This window comes from Astatotilapia calliptera, chromosome 2, assembly GCF_900246225.1.
Source record: "Astatotilapia calliptera chromosome 2, fAstCal1.2, whole genome shotgun sequence".
Lineage (NCBI taxonomy): Eukaryota > Metazoa > Chordata > Actinopteri > Cichliformes > Cichlidae > Astatotilapia > Astatotilapia calliptera.
Window position 1 is genome coordinate 8038322 of NC_039303.1, and position 23794 is coordinate 8062115.

At 39.8% G+C, this 23794-nt stretch overlaps 3 protein-coding genes across 3 annotated transcripts; 2 read left to right on the top strand and 1 right to left on the bottom strand.

Moving 5' to 3' along the window:
- Window positions 1–735: 735 nt before the first annotated feature.
- On the bottom strand, window positions 736–8938 carry cetn4 (centrin 4). The gene is made up of 5 exons (XM_026183443.1): window positions 8796–8938; window positions 8393–8548; window positions 8156–8284; window positions 7256–7393; window positions 736–963 (listed from the first exon to the last, which is right to left on the bottom strand). Exons 1-5 carry the CDS (start codon window positions 8796–8798, stop codon window positions 874–876), a joined length of 516 nt encoding a protein of 171 aa, XP_026039228.1. The 5' UTR covers window positions 8799–8938; the 3' UTR covers window positions 736–873.
- Window positions 8939–9029: 91 nt separating this feature from the next.
- Window positions 9030–12868, top strand: bbs12 (Bardet-Biedl syndrome 12). Its single transcript, XM_026183433.1, has 2 exons — window positions 9030–9108; window positions 10782–12868. The coding sequence occupies exon 2, from the start codon at window positions 10796–10798 to the stop codon at window positions 12698–12700; it is 1905 nt and encodes a 634-aa protein (XP_026039218.1). The 5' UTR covers window positions 9030–9108; window positions 10782–10795; the 3' UTR covers window positions 12701–12868.
- A 2682-nt stretch (window positions 12869–15550) lies between these two features.
- On the top strand, window positions 15551–23681 carry fgf2 (fibroblast growth factor 2). The gene is made up of 3 exons (XM_026183455.1): window positions 15551–16468; window positions 19082–19185; window positions 22695–23681. The coding sequence occupies exons 1-3, from the start codon at window positions 16291–16293 to the stop codon at window positions 22878–22880; spliced, it is 468 nt and encodes a 155-aa protein (XP_026039240.1). The 5' UTR covers window positions 15551–16290; the 3' UTR covers window positions 22881–23681.
- Window positions 23682–23794: the final 113 nt, after the last annotated feature.

The following is a 23794-nucleotide window of genomic DNA, read 5'->3' on the forward strand; positions in this document are numbered from 1 at the left end:
CGCCAGTGTCCGGCAGCCTCGCCTCTGTCAGTGCGCAGGGTGGCTGTGGCTACAATGTAGCTCGCCATCACCAGTATGTGAATGTGTGTGTGAATGGGTGGATTACTGAACGTGTAAAGCGCTTTGGGGTCCTTAGAGACTAAGTAAAGCGCTATACAAATACAGGCCATTTACCATTTACCAGGTCTTAAATCTTCCAGGAGATTTTAAAGATGCTTCCATTTCCCAATTAGCTTTAAGGGAACACAGACTTCCTTTTGTAGTAGGACCTGCCCACAAGGCCACAATTACTAGCAAATGGTTGCTGACCATGTTAGTATTGTATCTGATTGGCCAGTAAACCTGTGTTATCCATTCCATTTGGATAGATAAATGCCTGATCCAAAAATGAGAGCTGCTTTATCAAAGCAGCTTGGATTGGTTGCCTCCATGCCTCACTGCACTGATGCAGGAACTCAATGTAAAGAAGTCCCAGTTAACTGCTAAGTGTATTTCACCTACACATAATAAAATTATGTTCATCTTTTAGAACACAATTTCCACAAAAAAACAAAACAACCTTTTTCACAATATTCTGATTCTTTAACCTGTACTAGGTGTATCCTAAATCACACTTGCACATGATTTGTATAATTCATATTTTTGTATAACTCTATGTTTTTGTAGAAAAAGACAACTCAATGAGTCTTATGTTTAAATAAAGGCTTTCATAATGACAATGTAACAGACAAATCATCTCTGATGAAATAGATTTATTGGTTTTGCAATTTTATAAAAGCGTGTGCAAAGATACAACATATTAAAATATTTCCATACAAACAAAACTAATGTTCCAAAAAAAGTTACAATACAAAGGTTCTAAGACACTGAGGTTTAATAAAGATTGGTCTTCTTCATTATCCGCAGGAACTCCTGCTCGTTGACCTCACCGTCCCCGTCTCGGTCTGCCTCGTCAATCATTTCCTGAAAGGATAATAAATGTGATGTAGCAAAGGGAAGGAAGTGAGAGCATCAAACTGGAACAATTCTCACACTGACTTCAGGTAACTTTGTGTTTCATGCATGGCATTTGACTGCAAAGGTTACCCAGGAAAACCCCACCTAAAATAATACAGTTACTACTATTTTACTGTGACATGTAAGAACATACCAACATTAGAGGAACTGGGAGATATGAGAAGAGAGACAATATGTTTGGTACTTATATAGAAATGTATTTATAGTGGTTCCTCTAAGTATGTATTGTTCTTTAAATAAAAAATTCTTGGCTTCCGGACATGTGGTATTACTTTACGGTTTGTACCACTTATACAATTTACTGTAGTAGAGGTACTACAATATTTTAAATATGAGGTAGCAAATTTAAAATCAGTCAAACCAGCAAAAGGATCCCACCTGACCCCTTCAGAATGAGCAACTTTTTTGTACTTTAGTATATTTAACAAAGCCAGCTGGGGTGGCTGTAGCTCAGGAGGTGCAGCAGGTCATCCACTAACTGGAAGGTTGGTGGTTTAGTCTGCAGGCCAAAGTATCCTTGTGCAAGATAATGAACAACAAGTTGCTCTCTGATGTGCTCATTGGAGTACGACTGTATGTGAATGTTAGACAGAAAGGATGTTATGGATAGGCGTAGCTTTGGGTCACGTGGTGTCTGTAATAGTGATTGCTATATCACCTGTTCACGGCCCGAGGGAAATTTTGTGAATGAGTGGGTGATGGGGGAAGTCGACTTTTGCTGACCGCTCAAGCTTGGAATGTTTTTGATCACTGTTTTTCTACGGATTTTAAGGATTTGATAACAAATAAAGGAGTTTTAACTTGGAACTTTGACTAACGTTTTAAACAGCGGGCGCGTCAACATTATTCCCCTATTCAGCTGCTCGGCGACTCAAAGGCTTGAAAGTCGCCAACATTTGTCAGCAAAAAGTGCAACGGCAATGGACCGTCCCGCAATCAGCGCTGAATAAACGCCGATGCGAGCCCACACACCGCCGCCACTACACCCGTAAAAGCGGCTAGACCGACAGATAAGGAGAAGACGACGGTGGTATGTAAACTGTGTTTTTGTGCTGCGTATTGTTTGTTTGAACGCAGTTTGGATTCTGACCATACAAAGATGTTTTTGTGACACGCCCACCGCTACGTTTGCTGTTGGATTTGGTGTGTGTGAGTTGTGGCTCTGCAGGCGTTCAACTGAGTTTGAAGGAATTGCTGTTGCCTTTGTTTTGGATTTTGGCATGCTGCTTATGTTGAATGCTTAAAATGAGTGGATCACAGGCTGCATCTGTTGTTGGAAAAACTGAAAAGGATAAAAGAATAACTTCCCTCACTGAGAAAGCTCTTGCAAACAAAATTGAAACCATCCAAACAGATCGGAAAAGGCATGTAAACAAAATGAAAAGTGTTATTATGTCTCTTAAAGAGCTAATGAAAGATGATAAAAATCATTCACAAGTCAAAAAACAGTTTGATGAGTTAACACACCTGTTTAAGGATGCCAGTGCATTGCATGAATCTTTACTTTCTCTAATCTCATTTGATGAGAAAGATAAACAAAATACATGGTTCTCAAGCATCTCTAAATACAATAAAGGGTTTATGGAGGATGTTAACATATGGCTTTCTGAAACTGATAAACATTCAGGGAGGCCATCATCTGACAAGGCACAGTCACAGGAAACTTCCCTGGGAGGAGAAATGGAGGTTCGAGAGCACACTGGAAAAGAACCACAATTATCTCTTAATCCTCAGAATGATGTTAATGATGACGTGTTGCCATCCGACAGTGTGTCAAATCAAGGCAGTAGGTCAAGCTCAAGAGTATCATCTACTTCATCTGCATGTCTCAGGGCAGAAGCTGAAATGGCCGCCTTGCTCGCACGTCAACATATGCTGAAAGAAAAACACTCTCTTGAAGAACAAGAGGAACAATTGAGGAGAAAGAAAGAACAACTTCAGCTTGAAGCAGATATAGCTGCAACTGTTGCAAAGGTGAACGTGCTGAGAACTGGATCCGCTATGCGGAGCGTCGCTTCACGGAAATCTAATGGAATGGAATCATATTTTAAAACAAAGGGAAACAGCCTTGAAATTCTTAATGCGGATGCAGAGACTTTTGTTCCTCAGACGCTTACAAAAGGAAATGCAATCACTGGGAATGCAGAGCTTCAAGTAAAAACAGTGCAACAGAATATCAAAAGGGAAAGGCCTGCACCAGCTTTTATGGGGCCTTCTGATGCTTTTGGATCAATTCCACCTTTGCCTAAGCTACAAGCTGCTCTTCCAGTAGCCAATGAAAATCTGTTGTCCATTATGGAAAAACAAAATGAATTAACTTGTATGTTGGTCCATCAGCAAAGTCTTTCTTCACTGCCCAAAAGGGAGATTCAAACCTTTGATGGTGACCCTTTACATTTTCAGGCCTTTATGCGCTCGTTTGAACAGGTCATAGAAGCAAAGACTGGCGATGCTGGTGACTGCCTGCATTATCTTGCACAGTACACCAAGGGGCAGCCCAATGAACTTGTTAAAAGCTGCCAACATATGTCTGGAAGTGCTGGATATGTAAAGGCAAAGACTCTGCTGTATGAGCACTTTGGGAATGGACATGTGATTGCATCTGCCTATTTGAACAAAGTTCACTCATGGCCACTGATTAGATCGGAAGATGGAAAAGCTCTTCAGGCATATTGTTTGTTCTTACGTGGATGCTGCAATGCAATGGAAGAGATTAATGATCTCTCTGAATTAAATACACCTGCCAATATGCTTGCTGTGATTAGAAGACTGCCATATAAGTTAAAAGACAAATGGCGAACAGTAGCATATGACATTCAGGAGAGGCAACATCGCAGAGCCGCATTCATTGACATTGTTTCCTTCCTTGAGCGTCAAGTTAAAATTGTAACAGATCCCATCTTTGGAAATCTATGTGACGTTCCAGCAACACATCTAGCAGCCAAGGGCAGCAATGGAGGGAAATGTTCTCCACATCTAAAAGCTAAAGGAAGTAGCTTCGCCACAACAGTCTCTGACGTCGAGAGACAGAATCAGATAGAGGCTCAAGATCGTCACAGCACTGTGAAGGCTTGTTTTTTCTGCAAAGGCGGACACACACTGGAGTCATGTGCTCTGCTTGATAAGAAACCTCATGATGAGAAGATTTCTTTTCTTAAAAAGAACCGCATTTGTTTTGGCTGTTTGTGTACTGGGCACATAAGCAAAGAATGCAGAAAACGCCTTTCATGTCAAATCTGTGGCCTCCGACATGCAAGTATACTCCATATCCACCACAAAGAGAAGAATGAAGTCAAACCTAATAATGAGGCAGATAACATTCCTGTTACGATCCAGACTAGTGGTCTTACTGGGGCTGGTGAACAGGACTGTAAGCTTGCCATTGTGCCAGTTAAAGTAAAATCAAAGAGAGGTCAAAGAATAGTGGAAACGTATGCCTTTCTGGACCATGGGAGTTCAGCATCCTTTTGTACAGTGGGTCTTATGGACAAGCTGAATATTGCTGGGAGGAAGACAAAGATTCTCCTGCGCACCATGGGACAGGAGAAAGTGGTGGACAGTTTCATTGTACCTGAACTTGAAGTTGCTGGATTGGACAGTGACATGTACTGTGATATGCCTAACCTCTTCACTCAGCATAAAATGCCTGTAGATATTGGTAACATCTCAAATCAACAGGACCTGGTTGACTGGCCACATTTGAAGCATGTTCATTTGCCAGAAATTAAGGCCAATGTTGAGCTTTTGATTGGCATGAATATGCCCAGAGCTCTAGAACCTTTGGAGGTCATCTGGAGTGTAGGTGATGGACCCTTTGCCATTAGGACTGTGCTCGGCTGGACTGTGAATGGGCCACTTAATCGAGAATGCTGTGGAAGGCCAGGATGTTTGGCAACAGTTACCGCCAACAGAGTTTCTGCTGTCATACTGGACAAGCTATGGAAACAGCAGTTCAAGATGGATTTTCCTGAGAGCAGCAATGATGAACAGATGGGGCTGTCAAAGGAAGACTTGAAGTTCCTGGAATTGGCCAGCAAGACGGTGACTTTGGGGGATTGGCACTACAGCATTGCCCTGCCACTAAAAGACCGAGACATAAGAATGCCTGACAACCGTGCAATTGAGCAACGAGCCTTAGGTTTGAAGAAAAGGTTCATCAGAGATAAAGACTTTCACAAAGACTACACTGCCTTCATGACAGATCTTATATCTAGAGGATATGCAAAGAGAGTCCCAGTCACAGAATTAGAGCGCCAGAAATGGGGAAGGATTAAACGCAACTTCGTTCCCGGAGATGTGGTCCTTATAGTGGATGATTCTGCACCTCGTGGTTCCTGGATCATTGGGAGAGTCACCGGAGCTGCACCAGATGAAAAGGGGCTTGTGCGTCAGGTCTGGATTAAGACCCCAACCAGCCATGTGTGCAGACCCATCACAAAGATATGCCTTCTTCAGGAGACTTCTGACCCATGATTATGACATTTTGACACAGTGTGACATAACTAACTTTAAATTGACTTTAATGTTATGAGATGTACATCAGACTGACTATATTTAGGCTAAGTGCTGGTAACCTCTGGCCTATGACTGACTGACCATGTGCAGACAGAAGAGAAGACATGAGAAAATAACTTTGGTGGACTTTTTGAGTATGTTATGTTGTCTCACTGGGTGTCTGTGATATGATGAAGTGTGTGTTGTGAGTTGTGGTGTTGGATGTGTAATTATTACTGTAAAAATGTAATAATTAGGGGCCGGAATGTTATGGATAGGCGTAGCTTTGGGTCACGTGGTGTCTGTAATAGTGATTGCTATATCACCTGTTCACGGCCCGAGGGAAATTTTGTGAATGAGTGGGTGATGGGGGAAGTCGACTTTTGCTGACCGCTCAAGCTTGGAATGTTTTTGATCACTGTTTTTCTACGGATTTTAAGGATTTGATAACAAATAAAGGAGTTTTAACTTGGAACTTTGACTAACGTTTTAAACAGCGGGCGCGTCAACATTATTCCCCTATTCAGCTGCTCGGCGACTCAAAGGCTTGAAAGTCGCCAACAAAGGACTTGTGTGTAGGAAAAAAGAGCTTGTATGAGTGTGTGTTTGAATGAGGCATATAAAGTAGAGTAGAAAAGCGATGCACCGGTTCATTTACATATAAAAATGTTAATCTTTACACTATGAATAGTTACTGCAGAGTGACTTGCAGGCTCTCAAAGTACTGAGCAGCAAAGCAGTACGAAAAGCTTTGTTCTTATTAATTCATTTCATTTTTCCCAGCATTACTGAGCCCTTATCAGAACTGAAAAACGCTCTGTTAAAAATTAAATCAGTTTACACCCACTACAAATATCACAATCTAAATTCAAAATCTTGTTTTTGTTCAAGATGGGGGGTTTTTTCTCAAAACCCAACTTTTTGAACATCATTACCTCAGGAATCATTTTCAATAACCTGATAATACAAAATGCAATTTTTAAATGATTATATGTTTTTAATTTAATTAAGGGAAAAAAGCTATCTAAATTAACTGGTCCTACCACCCTTGGCAGTAGAAATTGCAATCAAGCATTCGAAATAACTAGACAATCAGCCTTTCACATCACTGTGGAGGAAGTCTGTCCTACCGTTCTTTGCAAAACTGTTTTAATTCAGCCATATGAACAGCCTGTTTAAGGTCATGCCAAAGCACCTTAATCAGTCGTGACTTGTGTTTTCTTTGTTGTTGTTTTTTAAGCCAATCAGAGGTGAACTTGCTGGTGTGTTTCAGATCATTGTCCTGCTGAATAACTTGAGTGTGCATACGTTCCTGGCATGAACTGATGGTCAGGCATTCTCCTTTAGGATTTTCAGGTAGACAGCAGAACTCAAAGTTCCGTCAATTAAGTCAAGTTGACCAAAGCAGGCCCAGATGTTGCTACGATGTACTTTTTATAAAATGCTGTTTGTTTTATTGTAGATGTAGCGAGATTCAAGCCTTCCCAAAAAGTTCAACTTTTTGTGTCGTCAAGGTCTTGGAGATCAACAAGACATTTTTGGCAATTGTGAGAATAACCTTTATGTTCTTTTTGGTTAGAACTCACTCTTGGAACTTTCTTTAGATGTTGTTCTCGGTTCTTTGTGACCTTCTGGATGAGTCATCAATTCATGATTTAAAAAGGGGAGGGGGGATTACTTCTTCACACAGGGGCAGGTAGGGGCAAAACTGTAAGTACTCCAAAGTAATGAAGAATCTCTATACCTGCAGCTCTGCATCTGTGAGGTTTTCACCCAGCTCCTTGGCAACTCTCTTGAGATTTTTGAATGAGATTTTTCCCGTGCAGTCATCATCAAAGAGTCGGAAAGCCTTCAGTATTTCTTCTTTTGTGTCTTTCTCACTCTGTTCTCATCAAAAATGAATACACATATATATATATTACAAATTAAAAACATGCAAAATGTTCTTTTTTAAATTTTGCTCCAAATGCAGTCCAATATGAACATAATTTGCAGAATGTGTGTAGGAAATGAAGTGAAGCACATTTTACAAAGCACAGACATAAAGAGTGTGCATGCAGTATATTTTATAACTCTTGAATGGAAATATGTTTTGTAATGTAAAGAACAGGTGGCCACACTAAATGTTATCTATAGTTTTTTCAGTCTGAAGAAAACCTTTTTCTATGATCTACTGTTACTGTGCTATTTGTTTAGGACACAGGAAAGCCATAAAGGTGTTGGTGACTTTGCATGTACGGTGCCATGATGTATTTGCTCACTGTAGCAGGACCCATGCTAATCAGATGCCAATCAGGCACCTGATTGTCAACATCTGAGGTACCAGAAGCTCCAACAAGAGTCAAAAGCAGAACAAGCACTGGCAGAGATGATTTGGCAAGTTTTTCATGGGTCAACCCATAAATACACTAGCCTTACAAATGTGTCTGTGTGTGAGACAGGGAGGGGGAGAGAGAGAGAGAGAGATACTATATCTAGCAAATTCTTGCAATGTTTAGAATTGCTCCAAAACAACAGCTGTCGAAACAACACACAAATGCTTGATTTAGCCCCAACAGTTTTAAGGACAGTGCTATTTTCAGACAGTAAAACTTCCAACTTAACTGCAGAGAAGTTTTCTTGTTCCTTTCGGTAAAACACTCACCATTTTCAGTGTCATAATACTGAGAAAGTCACCAAAGTCAATCGTTCCAGAACCCTCTTTATCAATGTCTGCAATCATTTTCTTGATCTCTTCTTTCTTTGGTTCAAACCCCAGAGCTCTCATGGCAACCTGTGACACAGATAACAGTAAAGAAAACTGAAGCTGCTGCGGTGTTGTGACCGCGGTATGTTTTCCTTACTTAACTTTTATCACTACACATTTAACTAGAAAGCCAACCTTGAGCTCCTTCACGTCTATTGTTCCAGTTCCATCTGTGTCAAAGAGATCGAAAGCCTCTTTAATTTCTTGCTTTTGCTCCTCAGTCAGGTCGTGTTTTAAATCCGTCTTTTTCCTTTGGCTAGCCGAGGAAGTTGGTTTCCGGTAACTTGAAGCCTATGAAATACAATATTAATACATCACAAAAGCTACCTATTAAGTTACTAAGTTAACAGCAACGAGACTCGCGGTACATATCTTATTTTAGGTCATTATTGTGCTAACTAGCTTAAATGCTGTTCCGGGAGACCGAAGAGAATCAAGTTAAAACTAACGGCTTTTTATGGCAAATCTCACAGCTTCTTAAAATGTTCATTAAACATTCGTTTATAAAGCTACTTTACATAATTAAATAAATGCACACCATTTGAATAAATGATCCCGACGGGGAAACCTCTGTTTTGTTTGATGGTCTGATGTCAACAAATCAGGTAGCAACGACTGTGTAGTTTTTCTGTGAACAGACATCCGAGAGAGCCAATACAAATGATGAAAGCACGCTGACGAAACCTGATTAACCAATCACAAAAAATAGTAGGCGGGTTAAAACAGTTTCAGCCAATCATACGGACAGTTTGTTGTCGCCCAGCAACTAGGAAACAAAACGCATGCGCAGTGTTTAATCGGTTGAGCTGGACCAGGCGTAATATAAATGCCTCGTACACTATTGAAATAAGGTAAAAGTATACTCATTGAGGATAGTAAAAAGTTTGTATTACAGCGTCATTTTGCAGAGTCATTTCTGTGGGGGGGGTTTCTGCTCTTGGATTAAGGTACAGACACGGGCAGTTTTGAAGTAAACTTGTCTCTGGTTTGTTAGCTTAGCTTGTAAGCTGACTTGTAAGATGCTGAGTGAAGTGCAGGCATTGACAAAACTCGCTGCTAGTGTTGGAGGAATAATTAATACCCGTCAGTTTTTCATGAGTAGCAATGTTTTACCTCTAAAAAATATGTGGGTTGCACCCATTATATCTGTCAAATGTCAATATGCTGATTGCCATCTGTCTGCAAATACGATTTTCCATTTCGTAGTGCTTGGCTGTTAACTGCTTAAATCTTAAAAGACACGTGATGAGGGGGTGAAAGGCCTATGAACCGTTTGGTTTCCCTGGACAAAAAGGAAAAAAACAAAATATCAAACTTGCCAAGCTGCTATTTTAATTGCTGTTATCAGAGTAAAACGAGTTTTGTTTTTGTTTTGTTTTTTGTTTAAAAAAAAAAGCCCACACTGACAGTGAAAACAGCTCAGTTGACAGTGATGACTTAGGTTAAGGCTTCTCTGCATAAAAATGATTGAAACCCTTAATTAACTAGATTAGAACTTTCTACAATATCTGTAAAGTTGAGACGTCATGCCATTAAACTAAGGAAAACAGTTGTTCCGGCTAGGTTAACCAGAGAGTTTACAATCAGTAAGCAATAGTACGGCTCCAAGCCGAGAAAGAGAATTACAGATGTGATGTTCACTTTGAACATGTTGATGGAGACATGTGGAGAAGGTCAAAACAGTTTCAGGCTGTCTTTGTAGCTCCAGAGAAAGCATACAATAGGCTGCCATGAGAGGAATTGTGGTACTGCATGAGGGAGTGAGTAGTGTTAGAGAAGTATCTGAGGCTGGTGTAGGACATTTATGAGGATAGTGATGAAGTTTGAAGTAGGAGTGACAGATGGGTGGGGGTGGGATTACATCAGGGATCTGCTCTGAGCCCATTCTTGTTCACAGTGGTGATGAACAGGTTGATAGATTAGGTCAGGCAGGAAAAGAGGAAGACAACATATAGGTTCATGGATGTAGTGAAGGAGGAGATGCAGTGGGTTGGTGTGACAGAGGTAGGGATAGGTAGAGATGGAGCCAGGTTATGTGCTATGGCGACCCCTGAAGGGAGCAGGCAAAAGAAGCAGTAGAAGATGGTCTATCATTTAAAAAAAAAGAAACAGCATAAAAACAAATAGGGCCATTAAAAAAAGCTATTCCCGCAATCCCCCCTCCCCCGCGTCCTTTTAGTTTCTTACAAATCTTTTATCATTTGAGGATTACAGTACCATACTTTATAATAAATTTGAATTTCCAGGAGGTGTGCTCTGTGTCAGATTGGTGACCTCTTCAGGGTGTACCTCACCTCTCACCCTATGGTAGCTGGGATCAGCTCTTGCCCTCTCGTGACTCAAATAAGGTTAAGCAGAAGAGAATGGATGGATAGAAAAGGAAATCTGAGGGCCTATACTTAGTTACTGTGCCTTGTGACTTATTACTTTAAAAACACAAATCATGTTTCCGAACTAAAGCAAATGTTTGTGAGGACTTTTTTTTTGTTTAGAAATGACCAAACTTAAAAATTTTCTTTTACAGTTCACAGTCCTCGAATGATGTTGGGAAGTACAATCATAAACCATCGACAGCATATTGGACTGCAGAAACTGTTGGCGCTGGCAGGAATCTCACATTCCTCTTTGGGCCCTTGTATAAAGTACAAGTTTATCCAAGATGACAAGAGTGGGGAGTCTGCTCTTGTGTGCTCGTGTTTTCGCATTATTGAGACCATGGAGCTGACCTGTGCAGTGGGTCAGCTTGTTTATGAGACTATTCAAGCCCACCAGAAGGTCTACCATACAGGGTCGGGATGCCTGCTGTTCCTAGCGGGGGCCTGGAGCCGTGTTGCCCTGGACTGTCTTCAGAGAGGAATTTCAGTAGGGAACATAATCTCAGCAATGTCTGAAGGGATGGATGTATGTCTGGATGCTTGCAGGAAATGTGCCGTTTCAATTGATGGTCTGGGCGTGACATCGTTAGAGAGTTGTGCTGTGAAAGTGTCCAAGAAACCCATCAAATATTCATCGCCTGCATTGTGCAGCATGCAGGGAACAATAAAGTTTGACGTCAAGACTCTGACCGTCGGTGAACAGAGAAAAATAAAACTCAGCAGACATTTTTGTGAGATGAAGTCTGAAGATTTCTCCAAAGTATTGCTACAGTCTCCTCAGCCTAAGCTTCCTGACATTGTACACATTGCTGAGGGACTGAGTCATGGTTGTGATGATGCAATGAAACTTGTAGTCGAAGTTATTCAGATGCAGTCAAAAACTAATGAAGAAGATGTGAGCTATCCCATGTTTGACATTACTAAAGTGGTGACTTGTATGCTCCCTGGTTTACCAGAGGATCAGGGGTGCGTTGTATTTGGCTGTGTTGTTCTTTTATCTGCTGAACAGGCTACAGTCGCTCATCACTTAAAAGAACAACAACTGAAGGTTGTTCTCATAAATGGAGATTTATCACATTCTTACCGCCATCTTGGCTTTAACAGGCCGACAGGTATGCACCGTGTGAGGGATCATATAGATTTTTCGAGTTCAAGCAAAGAGGACGAATGGGTGGAACGGACTGCGACACATCTGTTGAACCTGGAAGTGAACCTGATACTAATCCATGGGCACGCTTGTGAAAAAGTGATTCAGCACTGTTTTAGGCATCGTATACTTGTAGTGGAAAATGTGAAGGCTTCTGTTTTGAAGACATTTGCCAGCTTGTCTGGAGTTGTTCCGGTAACCTTTGCTGCGCAACTGAGCAAGCAAAATGTTGGCACTGGGGCAAAGGTTGCAATATGGAAAGACCTCAGTAGCCACGAGAAGTACTCCCTGGCTGTGAATATCTCAACTGGCAGCAACAGCGGGCTAGTTACAGTAATCCTTACAAGCTCTATACATGGAAAGCTTCAGGCCCTGGAGGACCAGTTTTGGGCCTGTGCTTATCGCTTACACTATGCACTAAAAGACAGAGCTCTTCTACCAGGGGCGTGTGGGACAGAAATGCTTTGCATTCATCACCTACAAAAGCGAGTGGAGTATCATGTCATGTGTCACAGAGAAAAGAACGGTGAGAGAGGAACCAACCACTACAGGCGTGTAGTGTTGGACCTCATGGCAGATGGTTTAATAGATTACATATCCACTGTAATGGTTAACACTGGAAGAATTTCAAAAGTCAAAGCTAGGACTGAGGTGTGCCAACAACTGCAGGACTATCTAGGCAATGCTGCAAAGTCCCCACAACTTTTCTTAAACAGTGAAAATCAGGATAATGAAGTCTTCACAGCACCAAAACCCAATGAAGCACGAGCAGTGGAAATCTATGATAATCTGAGCGTGAAACAGGAAGCATGGAGGAAAGCCTTAGATCTTGTTTTCTTGGTTTTACAGACGGATGCAGAGATTATCACAGGCGTAGACCAAAAAACTGAGATTGCCGAGAACAGTCTCTTGCTGTTGTGATGTTCATGTAGAATATTCAGGCAAAAGATTTCACTCTACAAGACAAACTGTTTTTTTCTTCCTAAACAAAGTGATTTGTAAAATATGCTGTAAATAATACAGTGAAGGGCTTTTGAAAAATGTTATTACCTATTTTCTGCCACAAGGGGGAGACATCCTCTTTCTGAATGTCTTCAGAATTCTTTCTAAAACTTATATTAAAAAAATAATAAATAATAAAGTTATGTTGAATAACCAAGAAATGTAGTTTTTCTTATTTTTAATTAACTTGGCCTTGTGTCCTCTGTCATTATGATTCTCTATTCTCCCTGGAAATTCCCTTAAACATTACTTTTATTTTATAATAAAACAATCATGACTAACCTGATCTAGGTTATACATATCCTTGAACACATGTTGACTTCGCACACATTTCAGGCCGGGAAAAATACTGCTACATATCCAAACCCACAATTAGATTTCCTGCTCGAGGGCTGAATTTTGTTGTGCTTCTTTGTCTTCGAACACTTGCTTAATGATATTTGCCTAAGCTTCATTAAGTGTCTCCAGTTTGGCTAGTACTGCTCACATTGAATGCTGACACTGCTTCTGTGCCAGGTGCGGCTCTTTTATGACTTTCTGTGTCATAACTGGCATGGTTGATGCAGAAGGAACACCTCCAGACAGAGTAAATGTTTTGGGTTAAGTCTTACTAGTGTCTGTGCTTTAAAATACATTTTCAGAGGTGATGTCAGTTATTCGAATCCTGGAAATCTTTCATTAACACTTTCCATCCTACATAATCACCTAAAGGTCACATAAATATTTTGAAAGTCTGCAGTTTGGGCAGCTTTTAGAGTACTTATACATATATAGAAATTTGTAATAGGCTATTTATACAATACCTATATTAAAATAAGTAAAAATGATTACGACTTGGAAAATTCAAGAACTGCTCCCAATGCACTGTTCAATTTGGTTGGTGTCTTGAAAAATTTCCCTTTTTTGCATGTTGTGTTTTAGAGGTGACGGTTTCAATGACTTGCGTGGTCTTCCATTTCCTCTGAGGTCACAGAGAGCAAAGCTCATTACACCCTAAAAATAGTTCAGTGAAATAAAAGTGTTACAAAGGTTTTACGGTGGAGACGGAATAGTCTTGACTCAGACATCATTCAGTGTTGTTGCAGCATTGAGAGGGGAGGGCATGACATAACGTAACACACACAACACTGGGGAGGAAGGTTGGAACGCCAAAACTGGTGACACATCCGAGAGTTCAGGGTGAGTCCACCTCCTTTCTGTCTGCACGAATCACTTAACAAATTTATATAACGTAAAACTTAAAGGGCTCTCTGAGAGATGATTCAGATAGATGGAGTATTTATTCTGGGCAATGACAAGTAGGAAATGAAAAAACTTTAAATATAAAATTATGAGGAGAAAGGCCAGCTGAGGCATTTTTTAAATATAGTTGAACATTTTTTTAAAAAGTGTGTCACAAGTTTTCTCAGAAGAGTGGCTGGCATTTCTCTTAGAGATAGGGTGAGGAGTTCGGCCATCCTATTGTAAGCTGCTGATTACAGCCTCGCAACAAGCGTGCCAAATGAGCAATTCTTTATGCCACTGAAGTAAATGAACTGAAGCTGAATGTTGATCATCTTGCTACAAACCTTCGCTCTGAGCATTCATGTGGATATTCTCTGGCATATATCATATTCTCATATCATATATCAGAGCTTCCCTCACCCTCAGTGGCAATGACACCCCCTGACAGCAGCAGACTCCCAGCAGGATATAGTAGGATACTGAACTCTGCCACACCACAAAATTGTTCAAGAGCAGTTTGAAACATAAAAAAATAGCCCAACATGCTAATCCTGCCTATAGGCGCTGCAGATCCCATCTAATAAAGCTTCCATAGAATAAACTGGAAAAGCCTGATTCATGGAGGCCCCATGCCATAACCCACAATCCTGAAAGAACTGTAGCCAGTGTCCTGTGCCAAACCATGGATTATATGCCAGATACTACAAGACACCGCAGTGGTACTGTGTCCTTGCTATGATGGATGGGAGCTGTTTTGTGCCAACGTGATATCTGGCTGGTTTTTATTTTATGACTGATCAGTGTATCCATATGTCATCATTGTACCTCTCATATATTTAACTTTTCCCAGTGAAAAGATATTTAAATAAGTATTCAGGATTGTGACAAATGCTGATTTGAAAATTCCTATATGGGCAGCAATAGTTAAGGTAGAAGGTTGGTGGATCCCTGATATGGATCCCTGATGCCAAAGCATCCAAGGGCAAGATGATAAAACCCGACTTGCATCTGTGTGTGTGTGAATGTTAGAAAACACACAGGTATAGATAAGGCATTATATAAGTACTAGTCAATTTACATCCTTACTAGTCCCCTGGCTGTGCTGTGTATGTAGAAATGTAAAAGTGTAAAGCCTGAAGACTGAGCTTATACTTGAGGTAAGGTGAGGTCAATGTTATAACTGTTATGTCATTACTTTATCTGTACAGTACTATACAGGTATAAATGTGTATCACTAATAATATTTGGTAGATATTTTTTTCACTGCATGTGTATATAATATGTGCATTTAGCCGATACTGTCGAACAAAAACTTTTTGTTAGCATGATGTCAACCAGGAGCACAGCTGACTTTCTACTGGTCCCACACAAGCTTCAGATGTGGTAACGTTTGCCCAGAAGCCCAGAACAGTAAGTGCCTATTTTGACAAATGCATGACCTCCTCCTGGATAAATAACTTTCATCACTCATCATCCAGGCAGCTGGTTTGGAGAAAATTGAGAATAGCAATTAAAATAACTGGCTCGTGACGGTTTCTTTTTCATCTACTGGCATTTCTACTTTACATTGTTATTTTTTTCACTTATGAATAGCACTTACTGAATCACTACCAAGATGCCTCTGTTGGCTTTCTTATTATGTCCCTCTTTTCCTGCTCTTGAACAGACTGGATGAATGAAAACACTGGTTCTGTTCACATGGTTGCTGTGGTTCTTGGCTCTCCGAAGGGTCTCAGAGTCCAAATTGCACGTCCCCCTTCTTTGCCCTCCTCTCCTTTCCCGACTTCTGCTGGGTTGGTTAAATCAGTGAGCATTAGTGGGCGTGAGCATGTGTGTGTGTGTGCTGGTGCTCCTAGGGCGCATGCGAACTGAGGCCCAAAGGGGAAAGCCTTCCACACAGATCTAAGCCAGCTGCCCTGCTCTAAACACTCCATTGCAAGAAGAGTAGAAGAAAGAAGCGACCTGCATGCATCCCCCCTACCAGTGTGCTCAAAGTACACTGGCAAAGCAGCTGCCAGCTCTACAAACGGCAGACAAGCGTCTACAAATTGTAGATTTCGATCTTGCATAGGAGTCCGTAGAAGTGTTACTGCTTCAAATTCTCAGGACTCAAAGGGCACTTGCTGCCCTGAGAGGGGGGCCTTTCAAGCAAGCTGACCTCTGAGGTTAAGCAGAATCAGTTTGTGTGGAGGAGGGTAAGAGGGTACAGGCAGCAGTTAGCAGGAGGTGAGAGGCCACGGTGAACTGCTGCACTTCTCAAGAAGGAGACGACGTCCCTAACCCTGATGGCCACGGGAGGAATCACAACACTTCCCGCTACACCTGAAGACGGCGGCAGCAGCGGTTTTCCTCCTGGGAACTTCAAGGACCCTAAAAGGCTGTACTGTAAAAATGGTGGCTTCTTCTTGAGGATAAAATCTGATGGAGGAGTGGATGGAATACGAGAGAAAAACGACCCCCACAGTAAGTTCTTCCAGTCTCCTTCTTTTCACTTTACACAGTACACAGCACTTCTTGATTTTCTGTTTTTAACATGCAACAGAGAAGAAAGAGCAAAGCAAAAAATTAAATATCGTGGATAAATAATAGGGGGATTATGTGAATTTTCCATTTGAATTATGATTATTCTCCACTTGCGAACACTAAGAACCAAATGTGTGTAGGTCACCTTCTGGAAAGTATAATAACCTCAGTACTAAAGAGTCACGCCTCAGTTTTTATTCATCAGTGGGACTTCTGATGGAACATGCTTAATGTTTTTAGTGCTCCAAATGAAGATCACCATGCTGAGTCACACTGTTAACTGTATATTTTACGTCACAAAAGACAGCAAATCTGAGAGTTCCTGCGTCTTTGAGGCTGATGAAGTTATTATAAAACCCTGTTAAAAAATTATCTTACCCTCAGACCAGTCATCTGTGCCGACATTGAATTAATATTTATTCTGAGCGCCCCCTTTTTTAAGAAAGGGTAAACATTAACGTGATTACGTTAATGGACAACTGTAGCATTCCTCAGTGCGTCACTGTCACTGATTAAATGTGCCCTAAGCTTTTGTAAATAGGAGGGGAGGAGAGGAACATGAAATTTGGATTTTTCCTTGGAAAACACATGCTTGGATGCTTGGAAGTGTATTGCACAAGGTACAGTGTGACATTTCAAACAAATGCCTGATGCCAGTTCAAGGAGTGAGAGGCTATTTATAGGATACCGGTAATTCAATTGCGTTTAATTATACTTCATTATAAGTGTTTATGAAATATCCAGAGAGATTCATCTTGTAGACGACATGAGAAAGTTTAAGGAAGGAATATATTCACACTTCGTCATACAACGGCCATTAGTATTAATCGTTTAGCTTTTTACCAAAATAGTTCTTAAGAGTTATTATGACTTGAGCTGTGCTTCCTCAATGGCCCTTTTGTTAAGGGTCGGATAGAGTTGCCAGCTTCTACAGACAAACCTGCCAGTAAGAATAGGAAATGTTATGAAAAATGTTGCCTAATATATCCTAGGGTCCTCGAGTAGAATTTCCATGCTAATGTAGATGGGACTCTTCTCCATCCGTTTGTGTTTTGTGTAAGAGACTTTTGATCCAAGAACCTTGGGGTCAATTCTGATACAAACTGGACACAACAGGAGACCCCAGAGCACACTTTACAGAAGCGGGGATCAGGTTCCCGCCATTCACAAAAATTTCAGCACATAATCTATCCAAGGAACATCGAACACACCACAGTACATTCGGACCAATTGCTTTTTTTTTTTTTGCCTCTTTGATCTGTAACATGAATCACCCAAACAGCTAGCTTAATGATAGACAGATGTGTGTCTACCCTTAATGGGGACTCATTCTAAAGAGATCCCCTATTCACCTCAAGGGGCCCCTGGATTCTTTTTGATTGCTGAGCATATATTGGATGAAGAAAAACAATGTCTCTTTTTTAAAAAGGGAAATAAAAAAATAAATCATTTAAGATCATGAATAAGCAATCTTACAGCCTGCAGGTACTATGTAATGCCATTCTGTGTTTTTTGGTAATTAAACTTAACTATTTGTGCTAATAATAATGTTTCATTCATTCATGGCACATGCATCAGTCAGTGCCATGAATACAGAGGAAACCACAGCAACAAATCATTTGCCAGCAACTGAGGAAGCAGGACCTGATGTTTGGATGTAATGCTTGAAAGATGTTAAACGCAGCATAATTAGACTCATTGTCTTCATTTAAAATGCAAATAAAAAATGGGGAAAAGAATATATACATATTACTGAATTTATCAGGTAAAAAATGTTATGAGTTTAAAAAAAACTACATTTGAGTTTAAGGCTTGCGCTTTTAAGTAAGACAGAGACTTCACTGGCCCAAAACTTTAGTATTTGATAGAGAAAACTGGCATACAAAATATGACTTTATGCATTGTTTTAAAGTAACTGTCTGTTTTTACAGGATTCATAAGTTATGTCACAGGAATTGTTTGATTTTGTGGTGGTTTGATTTTGTACCGCTTACCTGTATGGTCCAGAGGCAAAGAAACTAAACCCAAATATGAGAGCATGCCAGGTATTTGGCATACTTGCCTGACTCTTAGTTCTCTCAGCGGTGATTTTCCCAGTGGCATGTCCCTGTTTTGGCACATAAGCTCCCTTAAGGAAAGGAAAGTAAGAAAGTTAAAATGTCTACTAGTATAAGAGTCAGATATTTTGTCAGGAAAATCTTGCAACTTAAAGCTCATTGACTTTAAACATAACCTTGTCACATGGTTCAAATGGTGTGTGGGCTTGTTTATGAGAAAAAGGAAACCTTTAATCAAGGTTTCCTTTTTCTTAATTGTTTGTTAATTTAACAGCATTTTCGTTCCTCTGTTTTATGCCTCTTGTCTTTTTGCTCGTTGCAGTTCAAATGTTGAAATGCACCTGCAGCTGTTTCTCTAACAGCTCACTGTTACACTTGCTGTGATTTAATGAAGAAATTCATTTTTTTTTTAAGTCAGCAGTCACTTTTACACTTTGATTAAACGTCCCATCATTAAACAACAACTTGCTCTCTGTCTCTGCTAATTCATCTTCAGTAAAGCTTCAACTCCAGGCAACCTCAGTGGGAGAAGTGGTCATCAAAGGGATTTGTGCAAACCGATATCTGGCAATGAACAGAGACGGACGACTGTTTGGAGCGGTGAGTGACTTGGATCGGTCTTTCCATCAACAAAGCTTGTGCTGTTTCTGTTCCATAAAGGATCTTGCTAATCTGTATGAAACAGACTTGATTAAACTCACAGCTCTGTGACAAGAGGCATTAAGGTTGCAGTGTTTTGGAAACCAAATATTTTCCAGTACTGTGACAAGAAATCCTCCCATTCTAAAAATAATTAAGTTTATAGCCTCTCGCACTGGACTCATCAGAACATTCAAATTATAATAGTAGACCACTGTCGTGTGTGTGTGTGTGTGTGTGTGTGTGTGTGTGTGTGTGTGTGTGTGTGTGTGTGTGTGTGGCTGGCAGTTAGCGGACCCAAATTGCAGACTCAGAGATAAATTCAGAACTCACACAGCTTTATTGCTGGAGTTCGGGAAACTAAACACAAACAACAGAAAACTCGTCTAAACTGAACTTTAGAACTTACATGACTAAGTAAACAGGACGCGTACACACAAGGAGGGGATGATAATACACAAGATAATGAGAGGATGGGTGACAGGTGGAAACGCAGCTGGAACAAACTAGACATAATGAGAGAGAGGAAGCAAAGCTGAACATAAGGCACGTGACACAATGACTATCAAAATAAAACAGACAGAGACCAGACAAGGAAGACACAGAACGAGGGCGAGATAGCAGAGAACACAGGAACCAGATAGACACACGACTGGGAAAACAGGCAAATGAACATGGAGGCAAAACAGACTTCCCAGGGAGACACAAATAACTAACACAAGAAACTAGATACTAGAGGACGTGGAACACAGAGGGAAGACTAAGACAGACTAAACATGAAATGGAACTAAATTAAACAAAATTAAGGGACAGAGAACTCAGAAATATAAGGAGAAAAGACATAATATTAAACAACAATTCAAGGCAAGCACAAACTACTGGGTCACAAAGCCGGGACAATGACAGACCACAGTTACGCACAACTGACAAGATGCATCAATCAATGCAATCAATAAGCAAAAGACATAAACTGCACACATTTAAATAAGTCATCTCTGCCAAATCTTCCAAAACAATATATGAAAGTTTCCTTTTTTGTAACAAAAAAACAAAAAAAACCCCATACAAATAGTTTTAGTGATGCACTAATATACTGAGTATTTATCCAGCAGTGTGGATACCTGCATGTGAGTAGTTAATAATTATTATTAATAATTGGGAATTATTATAACTGCAGGCTTTTATTAAAAATACTTAAATTATTAAGCATTTTGGGTCTGAAAGACTGAAAATTGAACAGTACTTATTTTTTTAATAAAAAAAGACATTATTATTATTATTATTATTATTTTATTATTATTATTATTATTAATAATAATAATAATAATAATAATAATAATAATAATAATAATAATATTGGAAATACATAATAAAAGCAACAAAAAATTGCAGAAGTTTTTTTTTAGAACAAATGAGAACCAGTGATTTTACTTTGTTGACTGTTGATGCATATTAAAATAAATAAATAAATAATGATAATTTAATCTAATTAAAGATATGCTGCCTTGCATTACTTGTATTTAGTCTTGGAATGATTCCTAACTGCACTTTTCCCTGTTACTAAGCTATTATAGTTTCAGCGTTGCTGTGAGTAAACCACTCCAGTTTCATGCCAATGCTGGTCTGTTGCCACAGTTGTTGCTGTTTATTGTGGAAGTGTGAACTGTTGGTGACTGATGTGGTTTGGTGGTTGTGAAGGCTCGTGTAAAATCCATGTCATTTGCAAAAGGCATCTCCTCCTAATGAGAAGCTACAGCAGCAGAATGCCACCCAAGGCATCGCTCTGCTCAATAAAAGACCCACGTGATGGTCTCTGCACTATCGTTTGCTTCCAAGAGATTGTGAAAGCAGTCGTTGTCAAGCAAATTAGAATTCACTGACGCTGATGTAACACTTTGTCTGGAAAGTGCCAAATCTAGCTTTGGAGTTGGGTCATCTAGAAAGAGAGGGGATCTTGATAGATTTGTTTTGAATCATATGATCAACAAATACTGCCTATTGCACAAATATATACATTAATAGATATATGCCCTGACTGGTTAATTCAGTAGGTGCATCTGTTCCACTGCTCATTAATGCGTATAACTAATCATCCAGCAGCAAATCAGTGCATTTAGGCACATAGACATGGTTAGATGACCTGCTGAAGTTCAAACTGACCATCAGATTGGAATAGAAAGGTAATTTAAGTGACTTTGAAGGCTGCGTTATTGTTTGTGCCAGACAGGCTGGTCTGAATATTTACCACATTGAGGGTTTAAAAAGGTGACAAAATATCCAGTAGCAGCAGTTTGCTGCTTCAAAAATGCCTCGTTGATGCCAGAGATCACAGGAAGATGGCCAGACAGCTCTCAGCTGATGGGAAAGCAACAACGATTCAAATAACCACTTGTTATAACAAAGGTATGCAGAAGAGCATCTCTGAACGACCACACAGGTGTCACTTTTGTCAGCTACGAATGTGCCTTGTTTTAATATTCTTTGATCTACAAACATTTCCACGAACACATTTTTAGGACCAAAGTCATTTTATTATTGGGAGTTTTGCACAGTGAATTAAACCAGGTAGACTGAGTTGTTGTTCCAGAAAATGTCTTCTGACTAATAGCAGCACAGTCACAGTCAAATAAAAACAGAAACTAAACAAAAGGGTTTAGTTGGACCGAGCATAGGGAGTCAATGCCCAGCATGATTTTGGCCAGACGTTTTCTACAAAGGACAAATCTAAGAAAGAATCTTGGGTAAAAATAGATGGACAACAACGTGGCAACACAAGAATCATACCATTTACTTTAAAGATTGTCATCTTTAGCATTCTCCAATAAGATTCCTATAAGAGTCCTGTTAATTTCAAGTTTCTCTTTGACTGACATCGTGACTTGTTTATTTTTAGTGAGGTTCAACTACGGCACACATTGTTCTTATATTCATGGAAAGGTATGACTGTCTTTATTAAATAAGTGGGTTTATTACCACAAATCACAGAGTAAATAAACAACAGTCAAAATAAAGGTTGCATTTAGTTACAAAGTTATTTTAGGTGGAAACTTAATTACAGAATATATTAAACAATCATATTTCATTAAATCAATTATATTAAAGTAAACATTTTCACTCAAAATTCCTATATATATGTATGTATATACAAAATAAAGGATGTGATGAAATGCCACTGTAAGTAACAAGATGCCCCTTAGATTGATTTTTATACAGAAATCCTGTTTAAGCAGAGGATACTGATAAGGCTACTCAGCAAACAGAGTATCTTAAACTATATTACAAACTAGTGTCACAGTCTTCTTAGGTTCTTAGCTCGTGAGTTGATCTAAGTTTACTAGGTGGCACTGTGTCCCAGTAGCTTTCTAATCTGCAGCCCCTGAAATTATACCTAAGCGGCACAGTTAAATCCACTGCAGACAGCATAACAGTTATATTTTATTTGCATTATTCTTCTGTGTCTTTCTCTACAGAGAAGAGCAACAGATGAGTGCTACTTCTTAGAGCGGCTCGAGAGCAACAACTACAACACCTACCGCTCCAGGAAGTACCCAAACATGTACGTGGCGCTGAAGCGGACTGGCCAGTACAAGTCTGGAAGCAAAACTGGACCGGGTCAAAAGGCAATTCTCTTTCTCCCAATGTCTGCTAAATGCTAATCTGGGCTCAGAGTGAGAGATACTGATGTCTGAATGGAAAGATGTGACGGCAATGAAGCAAGCCATCAGCATTGCCCAAAATAGCTGTGAAGCTTTACTGTTAGATCCTAACAGTTATTATTTTATCATAAACATGTCTGCAATTATTCAGCTTCACTTTAAAATTAGCACCATATAGTCATACCTTTTATTATATTATAATATTATTATTACTATTATTATTAACCAGAATTTTACTGTAGACCAACCAACTGGAGCCAGCTGCCTAGTGCATCTCAGTTAAACAGCAGTACAACACAGTGGGTTTTTAAAAAAAAAAAATTAACATAACTCTCTCTCCATAAGGATTCAAAACAGCTATCTGCTTAACCTTAACCTAATGAAAGTCTAAGTTGGAGTCTGGGTTTAAGTGCAGGGTGTTGGTAATATACTGCATATTTGAGTGTTTTCATAAATAAGAAAACACGTTTAAATCCGACAATAATCTAACTGTATTATAGAAGTCTGAAAAATATAAAATTTGAATTAAAAGAAGAAGAAACACTAAAAGCAAAACCCAAGCATTTCTTCTCCTTTTGAACACGTAGGACTTGGACTGTTAAATAGATAAGTGTTGACTTGGTGAATTGTTGTATTATTGGCTGTTGATTGTGCTTGTTCGGCAAGAAACACAACCTTTAAATCCCAGCACAACATTTTAAAGACATTGCTTTGCCTTGTCATCACCATATTACTGACTGTGAAAAAGTCAATCAGCGGTCCCCAACCTTTTTTGCGCCACGGACCGGTTTATGTCTGACAATATTTTCACAGACCGGCCTTTAAGGCGTCGCGGATAAATACAACAAAATAAAACCAGTACCGGTACCAAAAAAAATGTATTCATAACACATGGTAAAAGACCCAGAGAAACA